At 37.4% G+C, this 20,966-nt stretch overlaps 1 protein-coding gene across 5 annotated transcripts in view; it reads right to left on the reverse strand.

Moving 5' to 3' along the window:
• The window catches only part of SDCCAG8 (SHH signaling and ciliogenesis regulator SDCCAG8), a 112,844-nt gene that overhangs the window by 44,665 nt on the left and 47,213 nt on the right, over window positions 1-20,966 (reverse strand). For 4 of the 5 annotated variants that reach the window (XM_085300600.1, XM_085300597.1, XM_085300599.1 and 1 more), the window contains exons 14-15: window positions 7,032-7,159; window positions 4,579-4,687 (exon numbers count right to left, since the gene is read on the reverse strand). The exons of the other annotated variant lie outside the window; for it this stretch is intronic. In XM_085300600.1, the coding sequence (XP_085156726.1) occupies window positions 4,579-4,687; window positions 7,032-7,159 (237 nt within the window). The remainder of the gene's footprint in view (window positions 1-4,578; window positions 4,688-7,031; window positions 7,160-20,966) is intronic. 5 annotated transcript variants of the gene reach the window in all.

Raw genomic sequence — 20,966 nt, forward strand, 5'->3', positions numbered from 1 at the left:
TGTTGAGAAGGACAATATATATGAAGGGTAGAATGTCTATCAAAATCAGCATCAAAAAGTTCAGGCAAGAAAACAGCCAGTGACAAAGGTACATGTGTTGGCATTAAAAAGAGAACGTTGATCTCAATATAAGGCTGCAAGACAAAGAGTTTTCATTATCATCTGACATAAGTTCCTTAGGCAGATTTGAATAGACCACTTATCTGGCTCAGTTTCCTAAGACTGATATAAGACAATTAATTCTATGTGATTTTTAAATGACTTCAAAATTGTTMGTAATAAAAATACAGAAATCTATAGAATTGCAATAATCTTGAACAACTGTACTGAACATGCCAACACATCTAGATTATGAGTAGCGATTCTACCCAGCCAAGTTCAGGGCAACTACTTCTGAATCACTCTGCTCGCAAGCCATCGTACACCATGAATAGAGGAGAAAAGGGGAAGGCTCTAAATTATGCAGTTCCAGACTTCTGAGATCACCCACCCGCAACTCTGGCAAGTGATGTAAGCTAGAAAAGCCTGTAAGTTGGGTGTTACTTCTGATGGATGCAGAGCATAAAGGACATAGCACAGACATGCTGATGGCACTCCACCGCAGCTACTCTGGATCCAACAGACCACATTAGTGATGGGCTTAAACCGATCCTATGAGAAGACACCGAAGCATGCAGACATTTGGAGCATCACYATCTGAGCTGGACTCTGCATGGAGCTGCATTTCTGCAGACATAGGCTGGCCCCAGAGCTCATATAGTCATGGTACCATATCAGCGTGTGGGCTAGTAAGACCCCTATGAAATCAATATTATTTTAAAACTGCATGGCGCACAGCTACAATTTCAAATTATTTTGGAAATATAAAACAGAAGCTTGCTTGTAAGTAGATGTGTAACAGTGCTGCAGCTTTGCCAAATCTCATTTAATTGTTCAAAGTAATTGATGATATGGAGGCGGGGGAGGGGGACGGGCACAACAACAACAAAAATCCTCTATACTTCTGGATTCATTCAACTACCAAAAAGCCTCAACTTCTGTTTAAAAATAAAGTTAAGTTTTTATCCCCCATCCTTGCTAAAAAAGTCTTGGAAAAAAATCAAGTTCATCCAAAAATTTCAAAACTTGGAGGCAAAGAACCCAGCAAAGATTAAACACTCATAATTTATATCAATCTTAGGATATTTTTAGGATGAACTGATATTTGAACACTAAGATGGCAATGCTGCCTTTACTCCACTGAAAAATCTTTTGCATTGCAGCACTTCAGAGTCTCAGCACAGAGGTTGGCTTTTTAAAGCAGTGTCTTTTCCTACTCTTTAAACCATTTACATGTATAGCAATTACATATATGCTCCAAAATATTTTTGCTGACACAAGGAGTATCAGGATGATAATTCTTCAGAAAAACTGTATATAATCTTTATGACTGATCCTAGACACAGATTTTGTTTCACATCTTTGTATCGCTACCTTCAGCAAACATTTTACTCCTGGTATTGAGTGCAATGACTGCAGTCAACCAAACAGGCAGAAAAATAGTTCAGCCGGGTGTGTGTTCTTTACTTCAATTAAACTCACACAGTTGGATGCCTACTGTTGCCAAAATGGTAATATAATTTATACATTATAGTCCAAACAGTAAAACTACACTAAAAGTCATTTAACAATATTTATAACACCATAAAATACAGTGTTAAAATATATGAACTGCAATATGTACCAAAATTATAAAATTTGTTTCTCATCATCAGTGATTAAAACCAGGATCATTGCTCTAGCTTCAATACTCACAACCCTGGTGACAGATTAGAATTCAAATCTTAATGATCAATTTACAATTAACAAGATAGAAGTGAAACAAATTAAACCAACCATTATATATAACGAGACCCAATGGACTCCCATTGTTCCCCTTAATTACAAAACGCAAATCACAAACACGCAGTGGGCAGCGTTAAGCATTAATCCACAACCCAGAAACTCAGATAGTGACAATCAGAGAAAAAAAAAGAGAACAAAATAACAGAGAAGAAATCAACAAAGGACTGTATTTTTAAACATGCCTATGCATACAAAAACCTGCACGGACACTATCTGCCTTCTGTACAGCTTGAGGGGTTTATGATTTGTTGACATTGTCTTTCTGAAGCTTTTCGAAATCTTAAACAGGGCTAGCTTACAATAAKTATTCCAGCTTACATATAAACAAGAAGATTTCAGTTTCGACTTCTCAGAAAGCCTGTATGAAGTATAAAAACATACACGCAGTTTGGAAATGCCCCACTTACATTGTGCAAATAAGTACTTACGACAGATAAATTTGAAATGCATCTTATTAAAAATGGACCTTTGAATTCCTATAAACAAAAACTTTACCTCAGCTTACTATTGCAKTTCTTACTAAAAACGCTTGACTGTTTTGCCTATTAAACAATGGGGCTGATATTATGCAATTATTTCTTAACCTCATGGAAACTAAGGCACAAAAATCCCGGACGTATAGCAAGAAAATACACAAYTAGGTTAAAGTGCCCTGGGATAAAAGTCTGTTAGTGTGGAGGTCAGAATTGCCACAGTAGCTGCAGTTTATGGTAAGGTCACTATGCCAAAAACACAGCAAAAATCCTTTCCATGCAAATACTGCACATTGTATAATCAATGCTGCTTCATGATCTGAGAGACGTTCCTGAAGGATATACTGCACTCATTCATTTAAAACTTAGCTGAAGTCATTTTTTGCCTCTGATCTTCTAGCCACATCATCGTTTGTAGCCATCTCTTGGCTTGCCACTTCCACCCGCGCCAGCTCCTTTCTGTTCTCATTTTCATACAYTCTCTCAGCTCTGCCCTGACCTGTTTGTCCACTCTCATTTCTAAGTGCAGCAGCTCCCACTTCAATGAAGGCAATCTCAAGCTGTGTTAGGGTTGCTTCTTAAAGTTGTTATCACATGTTTTTCCATACTGTTCCCTCTGCAAGGGATACCATTTTGTAGGGATAGAAAAGGGCTCCTTTTCCCCTTTTCGGGTTCTTGACACAGCGAGCTAATGCTGGTAGGTGCAGAAACACTTGGCAATCTCTGGTATTTATTTTCAGAGAATAACGTGTTTTCACAGTATGTTTTCTGTCTTTCCTCCATCCTTTTACAGTTACTAGTCTGTGATGGTGAGCTCTAGCAACAAAGTCTGTGTGCATTTTTATTTCTCGAATAATATGATTCAAATATTACTGTAAATCCATTTAATTTTATATCACTTTAGCAGAGAAGCGCTGCCTTTTCAGGAGAAAATCCCATTTGCTTATCTCTGGAGTATCCATCACAACATTTGCAAGGGAAGAGTGCTTACATTTCCTCAAGTTTCTAATTCCTTCTCCAAACACTCTGCATGGGCTGCATCTCACAACTTCAGCCATGTAACAGCTAGTCAACACTTTATATTCGGTGGAAAGTAGGCTGGGCAGTGAAAGGAGTACACGTGGGAAGCATCATATACGCCTGACATCTACTTATTCCTTTCTGACCATTCTTGGAAACCGGATACTGGGTAAAAGAACCCTCTCCCCGACCGAAGGTGGCCCCCGTGATATCACCTCAACAGGGTGACTAAATCCACCCACCAGAAGAAGAATCATAACCTGAAGACCAACTCCGCCTTTGCCGAGTATTTTAGACAGTTTATGTGAAATAAGAGGAATCCTACCCCTAACTACCAGATTCACTTTGCATGAAATCTGCATAAGTTGCAGAATGCCAGCTCACCACATAACTCCTGTTTCCTRTCCTAAATATGAACCTTGAAAAGAGTTTCAACATAGAGATTAAATATAGAAAAGCATATAGAAAAATGACAAAATGTAAAATCAAACTACTTATTAATACAGAGTATGAGGGCTTTAACTACAAAATTCTCAGTTATTTAAAACATGATAGTCCTGTTCTGTAAGAGGCTACTTTGAAATAGACACCTTAATACTCTTGTRCTTATTTTAACCATTTATTRCTTCCAGTTTTTGTTCTACTTTAGAATTTTTTTAATTGCTTTGCATTTAGAACTGYTATTGATTTTAGTGAAAGCACCACAAAACAAACGGATGCAGAATCAGAGCTTTAATGACATCCAACTTTGACAAGAATTTTTTCCAGAGATAATTATTTAGTATGCRCTATTGTGAATTTAAGTAAATAATTTAACCAACAAACTACAGTTTGGAGAACTTGAAATATTTAGTGTTTTTCATATAATTTCAGATGAATTGAAAGGGTAGCTCTTTTGTTAACTGCTCCCTACTTTTCATATTAAGAATACGAACATCAGGAAGAATATAATAGTATGCCATTTTTATACCGGAATAGTAAAAGTAATTTGAATTAATGGCCAGAAATACCATCTGAAAAGAGGAAAATTAGAATTTCCCTGGATAAAAATCCATACATGTTTCTTAAATAGTATATGCTATATTCACATTGAGAAGTTGTATAATAGCTAGGACAAGATGAATAATAAATACAAATTAAAAAGTAAGGAAGCWTGGCTTAATAATAAAAGGAACAGGATAGGATAAGAAAATATACTAACCTGTATTTTTCTGATATTTGCTCCAACTTCCTTGCCAACATACAACATTCTTCCTTTAATTTTGCTATGAATGTGTTATAGGAGGTCAGCAATGAATCCAGTTCATTTACTAGAAATTATAAAATTATAAAACTAGAAATTTATTTCAAAATYGTAACAATTCTTAGCAAAATAAATTAATATATTCTTAATTTCTTTCTTCYATAGAGAAATAATTTAATATATTCTTAATTTCTTTCTTCTAATCCTATCATTTTTGGTATACTTTTTATATTTAAGCTACCTGCGCAAAGGGTTATAGTATTGATCATAATTTAACAAAGAAAAGCTATATACCAGGATAAGCTAAYCTAAAATGTTTTTTTCTGCTAATATCCACGTGTCCCCGTCCCTGTTCCCCTGCCTTCTTTTTTGCTATTTATCATTAGGACATTATCTCRTACAGGGTGGCAGATTCTCTGTTCCTGTAAAGATAATCTGATCCTTTCAGCCCACTTTCCTTATTACCACTTTCTGGTAAAAGGTGGATGAGGAAGCTTCCTTTAGAAATGCACAGGGATGTAAAACAGGCAATTTGATGTGACCATGGACTCAGATCTTGTGTGACAGGAATCACCATTAAGACTACATAGCTCATTTGGTGTTTTTGCTTTTTAGGTGGAAGTTCACTGATATTTCTGAGAGGTATAAGATTGGCAAACAGTGGCCTAGCAGATCATTCCTTGCTCAAYTGGTGTCGAGGACACACTGGAAATCCAAATGCACTGTAGACRCATTTCATTTAGTCCTTAATAAAGCAGCTCTTTTAATTACTGTGTCCTGTCCTGCACTATGTTTTTTTTTGTTTGTTTGTTTTTTAAATAATGAGCTCTAGACTCATTGTCAAGTGACAGGCACAGTGAAACTATTTTCAGTTACTATTACTTTGGCCACACCAAATTGACTCATGACCTGGAAATCAAAGATCTTTATCGTTTCAAAATGAAGATATGGCAGAACGAAGTTTCTTGATTTCTGCTTTTAAAATCATTCACAGAAGGACAGGCCAGTTACCCAATTTTTTTACGTACAAATAAAATCATAATAAACAAGGGTTTCTTTATGTACAAAATGTAAATGTCTGCCATCAGTTTCAAACCCTCCTAATCTATTAGAGATACAGAAAGCCATAGTCAGTCTTCATGTTGATGTTTCGTTTTTGTATACTGCAATAATTTATGCACCAGGAGRGGCAAATTACAGATCTCTTATCATAGAATGCAGTATTATACCTGGTCATACACAGATGTGTTGAGCAGAGTAGGGAAATATGATTTTGAGAACTTATTTTCTTCTCCTGTATGTAGACAGCGGACATAACATACTTGTTTGCATCCTCTGAACACAAGCTAYGGTCTCTCGTAATGTAATAATACCGCAAAAAAAGGCAAAAATAAATTAGAAGGAAGATGTAAATGTGTCTGCTACCTCAGATACTAGCTGGCACTGCTTAGGAGCAACACAAGCTACATTCTCTAAAGATATTGCAAGACAGGTGGATGACAATGGTATTTCATTATACATATGAATATACCAYGTTCCATAAAAGCTGAAGCTCTTCCTTCTTTCAGGTTAGAAATCTTTTTTCTCTAAAAATTTCTGTTTTGGACTTTTACTAATGTTATTGGCATAATATTTAGCMATAGTAAAGAGGGTTTTTTTCTGAAAGTCCATTTCACTTCCAAATTAAAGGTAAAAAGYTACTGATCAGCTAAGGCAATGCAATGAAGTTTCTTGTTATGAGAACGTGAAGTATGCAAGAGATTAAACATTTTTCTTCTAGATTGAGAGTGAGGGGGGCATACTAAAGCTAAAAATGTTTGAGGCTGCAAAGATTAAATAAAGGAACATATCAATTTGGAGCCAGTGAATTACATCCAGCTGCGACAGTGAATTAAGAACCGATTAATGGCTAAAGCTTTTCTCCAGTTTGGATGCTGAAGCAAACTCATTAAGCTTTTAGAGTAGCTATAATGTGTGTACTGTGGGAACTGTTCAATGCTATTCAGGAGACTTTAACTGTAAGCTCAGAGCATTTCCCGCAGAGCTTCTGATGCTATTTTCTTTATATAACATGTGTGCCTGAAAATCCAGCCAAAAACAAGCCCTTTGTTTTTCTACTTTGTTGTGGTCTCTCTCAGCTTTACGTTTCTTGAACACAGGTAAATAAACTCATAATCCAGATGGTGCAACAGATGTGAGAGCAGCACTCTGAAATCAACAGACAGTGGGCAATACTTTCCATTTTCTCTTTTAAACGCTAACTAATATGTAATTCGGAATCTCCGGTGTAGTTAGCATCTGCTCCCTTCGGCCAGCCAAAGGTTACAGGTGTTCCTGATGTCATTTCACAGTCAGGCGTGGGCCTGGCTTGTGAGCGAGTGCCCAGGCTCTAATCTTTCCCTACCACCCACCAGTTTTCTCATGCTGGGCCTCCATTTGCTGCATCTTCTGTGTCAGCTCCTGCTCTCTTTGCTGGGCCTGAAGGGCTCGGGCCTTTGCTTCATTGCTAATGCTGTTCTGAATGCTCTCTTTCTCCAATCTATAAAAGCCAAATAGGAAATAAAGAAAAATTAAAATTCTGCATTGAAGATGAGGAGTAAAGCAGGAAAATCATTCAGTTAATAATAAAAATGACAAAGGCAATCTGGCCAAGCCTTTCACATGAAACATTCCCCTCCCACCTCATGTTGCACAAACTGACCTTTCTCTTGCAATGTCAAACATTCTCCAGTGACTAGTAAAAAATGGATAAAAAGTGCGATCTATTTCCTGAGTAAAAGCTACCCTTCTAGACAAAAATATTTTATTTTATAAAATTTTAAACACAATTTCTTTTTCATAAGGAATTTTTCCTATGTCCACGTTGCATTAAACAGATTATTTGATCTTTCTTTTATATGCTATATATTTAATTTTGCCATGAAACTTAGGGACCTGATCCCAAGATGGACCAGTTCCCAGTGAATCAGTAGGAGATAAGTCAATGGGAGCAATCTCCACAGTGCTCATAATACAGCTATTCTAAAAGCCTAATGAGTTTTCTTAAGCAACCAAACAAGTTTTAACTATTAATTTATGTAAATAGGAGATGAATGCATCCGTTACAATACAGCCGTTTGTGGTTCTGCTCACTGGGGGGTTGTACAGGAAGGTCTAAAGCCCAGGATTATTATTGAAGTATGCAGGCAAGAGAGCAATTTACTTGACCAGATATGCAAGATGGGGCAACCTATTCCTGAGGCAAAACAAATGCCAGACAACCACACTCCATTGAAGCATTTTATTTAATGCAAGCCAAGCAAAAAAAAGCATGGAAAATAAGAAAGCAAAAAGAGATATGCATAAAGATTAGAAAAGGTCCTGAACTGCAAATTCTGATCTAGACTTTCCCAAAGGTTGTGAATATTCAAATCAGGCACACATTTGGATCTAGATTCAAAATTTCAGGGAGTTCACACATATGGGGGATGATTTCTAGATTTCAAATGACATACATGCACACAGTTTTCTATCAAAACTATGTTTAATAGCTTAGGTTTCAATAAAGTCTTATGGATGTTTTGTTTAGTTTAGCAATAGTACCCATAACAGTGAACAACAAAAAACAAAATATGAGTACAGATCATGTAAGGATAAAGCCATATCTCATGTGGTTGCTGCACTTAACCTTTGGCTTAGTGCCTAATAACCCATCCGAGATATTGCAATATCTCAGCATGACACACACAATGTTAAATCTTCTCTCTTAAATTTACCCCAAAGCAATACAAATGGTGGGTCACATTACACTAATTCCTGGTCCTGATGTTGCAAGCTCTACCTTAGGCAAAACTCTCATTAAAGTCACAGGCTTTTTTTTTTTTTTTTTTGAGATAGAATTGAGACTTATTTGACATAGAGAATACATTTAAATACAGAGCTTGTAGCTATACGGAAACATTTTTTTTTTCCCCAAGGAAATTTCATACAACGAACTGCACCTTTATCACATTATTCTCAGAATTACTTTGAAACTATACTGGGTCTATCCTAGAGACTGATGTATGTATCACTTCCTAAGTCTAAGTTCCAAGTATGGAAAGCATTATTATAAAAAAATCTTTCCGTATTTGCTGGAAATCACTCTATTCAAACCCCTCTCTTCCCCCCTTCCAAACATCTTTGATGTTCAGACAGTTGTCAAGAGCACTGGACTGCTTAATAAAATGCACTACCACCTAACACAGCCCCTAGACACCTTCAGCTAAAGAAGTGACAGTAGCACAGTATTTTATTTAGTAGTGTCTTGTGCGAGATGGCTGTGTGCAGTTGGGTGCTGTGTTGTCATCTGGTACACAGCTGGCTGGCTGGCTTTCAGCTAGGGGTAGCCTTCAGCATGCATCAGGCTGCACAGCTGAAGCTACCAASGCAAACCTGTAAACATCCATTTCTCACTGCTAGGGTCCCTCCTGTCTAAAAAGGAGACATGCCAATGGGCAAATTCAAAGCAAATGGAGAATCTGCAGCCACCAGGAACCCTCTGGTAAGGGGACCCATCCAAAAAAAGCCACTCACTTGTGCTACCTACTATGTAGAGTAAACTAACAGGAGTTCAGAAACAATGGAGGCAAGGGGAGCTCCCTATATCTGAAGTGAAGTGTATCCATGGTGGGTGAAAACAGGTAGTTTTGTGTAGTGGATAAGAGCGTGACTGTAAGCCTAGGAAGACTTGTAAGCCTAGCTTGATTGGAAGGCTAGGAAGACACAGATGAGTCTTAAGTAGAAGGGTAACTGACTAGTCTCAATTCTAGCACCTAGAAAATTTCAGGATTGAGATGTTTCTAGTGCCACATATTCTACGTTTAAATATCTTACAGCAACGCCTGAGGGGCCTAGAGCTGCTGAGGAACAAAAAGATCTGAAGCCAAAGCTAAAAAAGAGGGGCGAGTCTTTCACCCACATCAGTAGTGGACATTTCCCCTGCCCCCAACTTCAATCTGTCTGCCTTCCTACAGGAAATTTCCTCAATATATTTTACACATACAGAAAAAACACCAACTCACATCAATGAATAAAACATACAGAAGAATGATCTAGGGCCCTAGAGATTTCAGGAACTACTGGTAACTTTCCTGCTACAAACAACAAACGCTGCAAGAATTTTAGAAGGTTTGACACTGGCTACTTTATGTGAAAGAAAGTGAGCCAGCATCTGCCTATATCACTTACTATGTATTTCTACTGTTTCACTGAATGACTGGTACTCTACTCCAGAACTATTTCAATAAAATTATTTTAATGGAAACTTCTTGGCTTAAGAAAAAGAAAGGCTATGAATAGACAGGGAACAGTTATAGTCCTCCAGAACTAATATGAAGACACAGAAATTTCATATTGCAAGAACTTGAGAACTTTTCWTATTAAAAACTTCTTGTATTTAAATATCTTGACTAAGGGAAAGCACACAGACAATAAAAAACAAAGTAACAATTGGCTACTTTTGATGGTATAAGTAAGATCTGAATCATAAATGAAAGCTAAAGGCTTATTGTACCGGAACTTTTTAAAGCATCAACTACTTTTATCACTGAAAATGGTGTGGCGTGGTTAAACTACAGCAGCCTGTGCTCTAACAGAATTCATAGATTGAATCAAAATTGGAGACAGTAGCAAACATTAAAGTTTCCTCACATAGCATCCATTGTGAAACACAAAATAAATAAATGTCTGTCAGTCTGAAAATAATTCTGGATTTGGCCATCACTGTGGTCAGTTTTATCCAGGCACAAGCACTGAACTCATGGCTATTTTCATTTTTATGCAATGAAGTGAGAAGTTACCATCAAAGACTTGTTCACATACAGACCAGATGCCCCACCTGCTTGAGCTCCGTTCTGAAGTACAAGTTTTCCATCATGATTTTAGTTTTGAACACTTGGACTGTTCTGAGGCTGAGCTATAGCTGTTGAGAGCGGCTTACATAATTAACTTGTCCACGTATCTCAACGAACTGAATACCAGTTTTTAGTGCCTGAAAGCCATGACTTCCAAATTTCATGATAAAACAGAGGCCACAATAAACTGTAGTTTACAGCACAAGAATGATGAAAAGGGAAATTGCCATCATTTGCAAGCCTTAAAAAAGTCCTCACTGTAAACAAAGTAAAGATTCATTTTGACTTGAAACTAAGCTCAGAGTATACCTGAATATGAGCAACCAGATTTAATAAAAACTTTCCCATCACTAATAAATAAAAACTGGATGATTTCTCCATTTTCAATGGAAGACTAATATCTGCCGAATGCCTTCTCAATAAAGGAAAAGGAAGGCGTTAAAATCTAGTGATGCGAAAGTAAAATTTGATATAAATAATATGAAGCTTAGTGATTTTGGCTGCAAAACAAAATTTTGAATGATAGAACTTTGAATTTTACAATGCACTTCAATAGTAGGTATTTCTGCAAGATCAATAGTAGGTATTTCTGCAAGACTTTCTGCTTACAGTAAAAATAGTAACAATAAAAATGTAAAATGAAAAATATAGGATGAATTTTAGTGGAGAAATAGGTCTCTGGCTGGAAGTTGCCAGTAAGTCTTCTCACAAAGCAACTACGATGTAAAGTAACCATGCTCCCTATATTGATTTTTCCATGAGATCAGTGTGTGATGTTTTGTAAAAAGTTAACAGCTGCATTAGTAAGGACTATGGACTTAATCAGGCAAATTAAAAAATTGTAGCCATTGTCTTAGCTTAGAAGCACACCAGAGGTTATCAGAACCTTATTTTGACATTTTTAATAATCACGATTAAAACATAATTAGAACATATTTTAGGCTTTCATATATACATATTTTAAACTGGAGTATATAAATTATTAAGGAGTAGCTAGCGTTTAATATTCCAAACATCTGAGGTATCTGAACTGACAATACTGCTGGTCAATGACCAGTCCTGGAACTCACTACCAACATTCACACTTGGGAAGCTAGAGAGCCAGTCGAGTCTGATATTGATGCTTGCACCGCCTGCCTCAGCAGGAGAGTCTGGACCTTTCCCCAGCTAACTGTTAGCCAGGAAGGCCACCACTGCGACCGACTGCACAGCAAACCCTGCCAGAAGAGGGAACACACTCAGCTGGGGGCTCCCTCAGCACTTCCAGAGGAGGTAAACTTCCCCTCTTAGTATGTTTGAAAATGAACATGTAGCATATGCTTCTCTATAGCAAACTTTTTCAGTTTAGGCTAATTCTGAGAAAGTACCKAAGTGTTTAATTCTCAGCATCTCTACATAAATCTAGCTCATGAGCGTTTACATCATTCACAGCACTATGCCACTTTTGAAAACAGGACTTGAAAGCTTATGTTAATTTGAAACTTTTCAAGATTTTGGCCAATACCTTTGGGTACAATGTCTTAYGCTGTATACCTTGCAAGCTTTCTACTAAGCTAGCTTTCTGAACTGTCTTCTCACAGGTTGCTCATATTATTATTTCAGCTACAAGTGCCAAGGAAATAATGGAAAAATCAGAGCTCATCTTTGTTCTTCTCTCAAGCAACAGGGAAAAACCACATAGCAGCAATCACAATAAAAATGAACAGAACTTGAAACAAGAGGTTATACTACCTGCCCTAGTCATGTTAGGGGAAACATCAGAAAAATATTTGCAAAGACTCTTACTGCCTTATCAGAAAGTACTAAGATACTACAGTAATAAAGGTGATAAAAAAGGCACATAGAATAAGACCATACTTTGGGTCAAAAGGCTTCACAATTCCTCCCTTCTGTCCTCATATATGTTTTCATATCATAGCTAATTTGTACACAGAAGGGTAACGGCTCGGTTTCTCCTGGTGAGTGGACAGTTTTTCAAATATAAAAAGGAAATTATCACACAACCAAAAGTCATTCTCCCCAGAAACRGTCCTAAATCATTCTCTCCATTAATGTAAAACTCCTAAAGCTCCTTTCAGATYTGCCATTCAATTTAACAGCAGTGAAGTAATCTATTTATATTTATACTGGAGAACATACTTCCAGAGTTATATGATACACTATCTGAAATCTTTGAATATTTTCAAGTATTTAGACTAGGAAATGCAACACAGTAAGACTCTAAATCCTGTAGGTAAATAAGTAAAYGCCAGTTTTAAGTGCAGCTATGATTCAAAATTAGTTATTTCCACGCAAGTTAACAGACCTCTAGAGCATATACCTCGCTGAAATGTTTAAGGTCAAGTCAATAACCAAGATTCAGTGTCAGATTTCTCCTTCTCCCTTAAGTCAGACTCCAAGGAACCCTGTGCCTGGTGTTGGTGGTCTTGGTCATCTTCCTCTGCAAGAGGAAGCATAGCCTACTTCCTAGGCCTACATATTTTCACCTAATACTTCGTTATTAATACCTATGATTGCTGTGACCAAGGACATAACTGGGAAGATAGTATTTTCTGGTTTCTTCCTACACAACACTGTAGATTTTTTGCCGCGATCTTTTTTTTTAATAAAGGTATTCACTTTTTCAGCACATGTTTAGACTGGTTGGATATTGTGGCTCTCTGTGCATTTACAGTAAGAAGAGGCAGCATGAAACAAACGTTCCTATGTCCAAAAATAAATTAAGACGACATACACATGCATGCGTGTACAAGAATTGCGTGGAAATAACTTGTAAAAGCATCATGATCAGGTCACTTTTTTAAACCTCTCCAAGGAGCTGAAAAATTGCCCTTCCTGTATCTCATTGGGGGAGTTACCCACTGAGTTGCTCTTGTGTCTACGTGAGTTTGTGGGAACTGACCGGATGCTGATTCAGGAGCCCGCTGCCAGGTCTTCTCAGTGGAAAGCTCAAGTTGCTGGAACCTGCCCCAGCCAGCACACTGTGTTCGGTGAGCTTCAGTACAGTCTACGTTTGTATGGCCAAATTTTGCAGTGACTGCTGTATTAATTTTTTGGTAGTATCAGAGGACTGTGTCAAGAGTGCATATAGTTCTATTCCTGAGAACTCAGGTTTAAAAAATAGTTTTAGATTTATTTTTAAGATGTAAGGTGCCTAGTTATATTAGTTTATAGATACAGAGTGTATCCTAACATAACGAAATGCCAGACCTTTCTTCTCAAAACTATGCTAAGCAGAAACTACTGCAAGCAATGAGAGAAGTAAAGGTCAGAAGCTTGGAGTTGTTAAGAAATTAAACATTCAGATTGCTGCTGCTCTTTAAATATAGATCTGAAAGGCTAGAAGATGCTATAGAAATATCTTCTAAAGTAGGTTAATGAACCAAATATACATAAAAAAAGCTTTTACTACCTGAAATAAAAGATTGGAAGTGACAATTGTCCCAGGGTACTATTACTTCACAAAAACACCTCAAATCCAAGGAACACTTTCAGGGGAGGATACAAAAAAAGATTAAGCTCTGTCCATATTTCCAACTTTTGTCAAGAGATTAATTACAACTGTTTGGTAAACTAGCTTATAACTATTTTCCCCACAACACAAATAATAAAATAGGATATACAACTGTGTTCCAATCCACAGAATCCAAATAATGGATTTTTTCACTGAATTCTACTGTTTCACTAAATTCTACCTTTTCCTGGGAATTTCGGTTTTGCTGAGATGGGTAATTGGTGCATATGACTTTATTGCTCCTGCTGAAATTTATTTCCAGATTTCTCTATTTGGAATGTAATTACATAATTGGAACCATATTATAACTTTTATATACCTTTGCACTTAATATTAGTAGGTCAAAGAAACAATAAAATGCAAAGTCCAAGACTTTCACATTGCCCTTTAAAGCCTGCCTGAGGCATCAGAAGATATCACTCATTAAAGACTATGCACGAAAAAGATTCTTATTCTACTTTTGAACACTTGATGTACTTGAAAACAACTTCAAAATTACTATTTATTGGAGATACTGATGGACAGGAGAAAGACGAAAAAGGGATAGGAACTGAGACACAAGATCCACATTCTACGAAAGTAGGAATTACAGAGTATAAAGAAGCTGAATATAGTTACCTTGAGTATACTCATAATTGATGTTACCATTTTCTAYCTCTACTGCTATGAACCGAAATAGATTAAGCAACAAAATGAAACGAGAGCATTTATTTACTGCCTTTAAATTCAGAATAACAGAAAAAAAATTGTCAACAATTCATCTATAAGATGATTTAATTCCTTTGGTATTTTGCCTTCAGAAAATATAAACTGAAAGCTATCAGCTCCTGAATGTAATCAATAACTACTTTTCAATCTGGATAACTCTCTATATACCAAGCCACACCTAAGTATTATCATTAACTGTCCCTTATTTCATTGGCAGAGAAGGGAAAAAAAAAAGTCTCTGACAGTAATTAACATACTATATTAGGTCAAATATACTGACTGAACCCAAAATTTGATTCTTCTGTATGTAAATATCTATCCTGCAATGATATTAAGATTGTGAACTATTAGGCTGATGAGACCATAAAGAAACRACAGTATATGAATTGGATGAGAAGATTCATTACAGTGGTTTTTGTGAAGTTTGAGTACATAGTCCTAAGTGTTTCAGTGTTGCGCTCTGTTCTCTGGAATATTCTCTTCCTCTTTGCTTCTCTTGTTTCACAAGCCACTTTTACAAACGGCTGAATGTTGAAATGTTTGCTTATCATAGATTTTTGCAGGCATTCACTCTGTGTATACAAAGTTATGTAAATTAGTGTAAATTATTTTCACTATATTTAAAATAAAGGAGTAATTTTCTTGACATATGGTGATTCCTGAATTCAGTACCAGCCGTCTCTGAACATGCAGTTTCATGATAGATTTAAGCCAGTGTAAGGCAACAGTGCCAGTATAAGGTGTAGTCCTTTTTTATATCCTGTGATTAGCACTCATTCAACTTGTCCAGCAAGAACAAATGATTCTTTTTCAATTCGATCAGCTCCCTGAACTATCTAATCTAAGGTGCTAGCCTTCCACTATCAGCATAAGCAAGGGGCTGGAAATATGGGCATAGCAGAAGATGGCATTAGCTTTCTCAGCGGCAACATAGACATAGATCAGCTTAGAACAATTGCAAAACTGCACTATAAGGCTCAGCCTGCTAATACAGTAAATCCAGCCTTCAAGCTCCTAATTATTTAATCAAAAAAATGATGCAGCTAAATGATGTAGAGACTTAWCTGCTATGAACTCACTCTGCCAATTCAAATTTGTTCAAAAAACCAATGTTTTTGGTACGTTAACTTCGTACCAGCAAGCTTTATGCTGAATCAGGTATCATCTGTCCTACTGCAGCTGGCATAAAGTCAGCATAAACACTGCATTGCACGCTCTGCCTAATTCGAAAGGAAAGTGACTGTGAGCCCACACCTGATCCGGACCAAATCAGCACAGCTGAATGATCCAGTAGATCACAGATGTATTACGAACGACTGCTGAGCAGTTGCTTCCAATTTCTCAGACCCTGTTGGGACAGGCACATAACTTGTAGTTTAAGCTAACTAGGCACTGGCCTGATCCTTTCAAGTTGTCCACTATACCCAACTATTGGGGAGGTTAATGAGACCTGAACACATTCGCTACCTCCAAAGGTCCAAGCTTTGCATGAGCAGCCTGGGAAGAAGCAMAATGACTTGACAGAACAAAGTATTCTCCAGAAGGTCAACCATTTCAAAGAAAACATTTGATTTGCAGGGGTATCTGAACTAGGGTAAGCTAGACTTTTCCCCCAACATACAGTAAGGTTATCATGTATTAGAGCAAACGGACAAAGCTGTGACCACAAAGACCAGCCTAACATTACACTGTACCTGACTGTTCTTGATTTGCTTAAATATTAAAAAAAACATTGCAATAAAAGACATACTTATCTACCCATGTATCACAGGAGCTAGATTTGAGCAGGTGATTTAAAAATAAAAATCCAGCCTCACATCCCTCTTTTTGCTTTGGTTAACTACAGCACAATATTAACATTATCCTGAGTGGAACTTTGTCTGCACATTATTATTAGAAATAATAGATAGTTAATCTTTTTCTTTTTGGGGGTCAGGTTATAAAACTCTCATCTTTATGCTGTCACAAGTAAGGGAAAAATGTATTTCAATAGCAACTTTAAAACTAAACTCACAAATTACTACCATTATGTTAAGTGCTAGATATCCCACTGTGCAGTTTTGCTTTGTGAATTTTTACCTTCTTCCATGCACACTTTTAGCCGCTGATCGCACAGCCTTTCAGTGTTTTCTGCCTTTTCCTTTAAATAAACTGGCTCTGGCTCCTTCCATCTGGTTCCCCTTCCGTCAGCAACCCTGCACCTGTTCACACCTCCTCTCCTGTTGGATTCCACTGAACATTTCCTCCTCTGCCAGGGCTATTCTGGCACTCGCAACCTTTCTGTCATTCAATCCATCTGTCAGAAGTGAACTTTGTTTACCGCAAGCTTCTGCTTTCTTCTTCAAGAAGCAAAGCCCCTCAAGGTCATTGTCAAATGAACTGTCGGCATGGATTTCAATCCAGTTCTGCTAACCAGCAGAAGACAAAGTTCTTTACAGTTCTGTCTTTGTGAGGAGTGGTTTGGGGTATAAGAAGAAATCACACTGAAGTAAAATAATGCATTTTAATGATCATTTGCTAACATCAACAGCTAATATGTTTTTTTCATTTCTGTATTTTTTGTAAAGACTGACAGAATCTATGAGAAGGACTTTTAAAGCTATGCAAAGAAGTGGAAAAGGCTCAAGCAAAATATTGTAAATAAATCAAAGTAACAAATGAAAATCTTTTGACTGACATTTTAATGCTGCGTAACAAAGATATTAACTACAAACACAATGGTAAAATGGGAATCGCAGAATGAATAAGATTACAGTAAATGATTTAGAGAGCTAAAAGTGGCCAATCACTGTAAATTATTTTTACCTGGAACACAGCTTTTACTTACCTACAGATGTTTAAAATGCAACACTTCAGAAATGAAATAATCTAGATTTTTTTCCCCTCTTTTTAAACCTTGTAAAACACACACATGCAACCCTATTAACACACTGCCTTCCATGGTGAGAGGAATTGTAAAGATTCTTTTGTCAGAGCTAAGACTAAATTCATATTGTCAACAGGATACATTATTTTTAGCAATTCCTGTGACCATATTTCTTTTCACAAATAGATTCTGATAACCACTAAGTCCTGAATTATTAACTGGCCTCTTCAACAGTCTCATTCTTCTAAAATAATAAATATCTTTCAATTTCACTGCATATATCTGAGTATCCTTTGAAAAATAAGAAAAAAATGAATTCTTTCATCAAGATAAAATACAGTACCAAAAAATAAAATACATACTTTAAGTTCTGTGTGCAATTATAATGAACCACCCATTTTATTTCCCTTCTACTAAAAAGGAATTTAAAGTAAAGCTTTCTGGGAGCAAATCCAGGAGGTAATCCAATCTCATTAGCAGAAATGCAGTTATACTTATGTTAGGTCTGAATTTGACTCTAATAAAAATTCCACTGACAAATATTATGCAAGTTTAGCTGAATAACAATGTAATACTGATGCAACTTGTTACTGATAGATCCTTTATATAGGGATTAGTGCCTGCATTTACAAGGGAATGTTTCCTGTGGCTATTCTCTTCTTTTGTAGGAAACTACCCGAGTTTCCCGAGAGTGCACAGACAGCACTGGAAATGCACAGAAGAGGAACTCGGGAACGAGAAGAATATGCAGCAGTGTCCCACCTAACTACGGAGAAACCCTTATTTCTTATTTTGATTTGAGCCCTGTAGAAGGTACATGACCCACAAGGAGAAGATAATCACGAACAGTTGCTCCTGTTCCTGCAAAAACGTAGTTCGATACTCAGATCACCTGGAATAGAGGGGCAACCAGTGGTAGCACGGTTATTAAGCTGGCCACGCTGCCAGTGCYGAGGGAAAGCGGGTCAGCTCTGCCGAGCAGTCGGCAGCAGGGGCAGAACCGCTCTGGCTCGGGACAGGCTTCCCCCAGCTCCCTCTTTCTCCCCTGACCAATCGCCAGCGCTACGGGACCGAGCAAGGGTGTGACGAGAGCAGCGAGGCAGCCAAAGCTGGCACGCGCAGGTAATTTTTCACTTCCCCCCCCCATTCACCAACTACCTTTTACAGAGATGACAGCCTATAGCTAATGTTCTTAAAACATCAAGTTCGATCAAGTCTCTAACTGAGGACCCTTTGGGTTCTCTGTTGAAATTATTTCTAGGTAGTAATTTCAGGAGCAGAATCCTGCATAGGAAGAAAAACAAACAAACAAACAAACAAAAAATCACCGCAGGTGAACAAAACAAACAAATTTCATTAYGTTTTTAAAAGCACAAGGCATCTTTTAAGATTGCTTAAGTTCATATAACAAATACCAAGCGCTGACAGAAAAAATACATTTTAGCTCACTGGGAAAACAAGCTTTCATATGTTCCAGAGAGAAAGGTCCTAGAACTGAAACAAATCAGAAATGTTTCTCCGGTAGCACATCCATCAAAAAAAAAAAAAAATCCAGCAGTCTGGAATACATGTGTCTGAAAGACTTTTATGATTTAAAAAAGAATCATTATCCTGTTGTCATTAGTCACACAAATAGAAAACCTAATTTGAATGAGATCAAAGTAAACATTTGATATACACGCATAAACTTATTACTGTTAGTGCTGAATAATAAATGCTCAAAACAAAAGACCTTTTAAAAGATGCTTGTTTTCTACAGCAGTTAGTCTCTTCTGTATTTCATCTGAATTCACTGCTCGCTCCAAAGCGCTTTAAGTATTGTTACTGCTCCTGAACCGCACTCTACATGCAGTAGCAATTTGGCTGCCTCAGCAACCTGATGCGATGTATAAAGGATGAAATCATTAGAGAAATTCAATGTGACCAGTTGCAGTTTAAATGCTACGGAGAAAGATTTAGATAAATCTAAGACTGAACTCTGAAAATGCACTATGGCCTTTTCCTTAAGAAATCTGTATTGCAGGACAAGACATTAAATTGTCAACCATGTTTAAACACTTTGAAAATGAAAAAAAAGGTGATTTATAGACTTTTATATCCAAAATTAAGTGCTGATTTTAGATTTCTCCTTTACTCCTGTATTTACATTTTCTTTATTTCTCTTTTTAAAGTTCATTAATGGCATTTAAATGTTTATGTAATAATCTTTAATATGTATAAATGTTTAAATAGTAAGATATTTAAATAATTGTGTATTATCAGGACATAAAGCTTAGAAATTTCTAAAAGCCACTGCCAGAAGACGAGAGCACCGATTTATTTCAGATCATTCAGTATCCGTCTTCGTAAAGCAGCATATGGTCTTATCATGGCAGGTAAAATATTTTACCTTCTATAATAACGCAGAGCAGCTAATTTATCTACATGCTGTATAATGAGATAAACAATTTCAGCTGCACTATGAAAACCTGTAGGCAAGGGAGAAATCCATCTCCTCCCCTCCATTCTATTGATTTTTCTGCCTATACATTCATATAATTGCTAACAATAGAGGTTATTCTTTCTTCCATCCCCTTCTTCAATTACCTTAAAGCAAGACCTTCTTTTCAGTTGTGGAAATATTTGCAGTTTCTACAGCTGCAGGACAAAGAACTGAGAGATTTCTCACAGAGTTGCTCGGGGAAAAAGAAAAAAGTAAAAAAAGGAAAAAAAAAAAAGGAAAAAAAAAAAAAAGCTTTGCAAGATTCTGTTATAAGTAAAGCAGAGTGAATGACAACTTTCAAAGCTACCACAATCATTTACTAATGTGCTGCTATATCAAATAAGTCTAATTTTTTTTGACAGCACCAAATTAGATTTATTGCAGAAACTGCTGCATAAATAGCATATGGCTATGTTATACCACCTATTTCAAATCCCTGTAACGTTTCCTCCCCTCCCTGCTCAAAATGAGTAATTGAGCCAAGCTATAAACCTTCTGCGAAGGGGAGATACACAAGTTCAAAAGCAGATGCGGGAGGTGTAGATTTCTTTGTTAAAATTGTCCAAAACGCGTCACGACCAACAAAACGGGGCAGGAACACGTCAGGTTTCTCTTCGCACACTTGGTGGGGGGAGGTTTCCTCCCCGCTTCCTTCACAAAATTTTGTTCTTGCTCTCTTTCCAGCCGACAGCCGCCAACACAGGGCAGGACCCGGTAACCCCCTCGCACGTGACTGCCTCCCCCTCGCGCGGGAAAGCCTCGGGCCCTTTCCTCCCCGCGCGAGTAGCGGCCGGCGCGCAGGAGGCGCAGACCCGGGCGCGGGTCACCCGAGCCCTCGCTCGCGAGGCGCCTGGCAGGGCCCGGGCCGCTCGGCCCCTCGCCGCCCCGACGCTCTGCTGGGTC

This window comes from Rhea americana, unplaced genomic scaffold (genome assembly GCF_003343005.1).
Source record: "Rhea americana isolate MKP2758 unplaced genomic scaffold, rheAme1 scaffold_166, whole genome shotgun sequence".
Taxonomy (NCBI): domain Eukaryota; kingdom Metazoa; phylum Chordata; class Aves; order Rheiformes; family Rheidae; genus Rhea; species Rhea americana.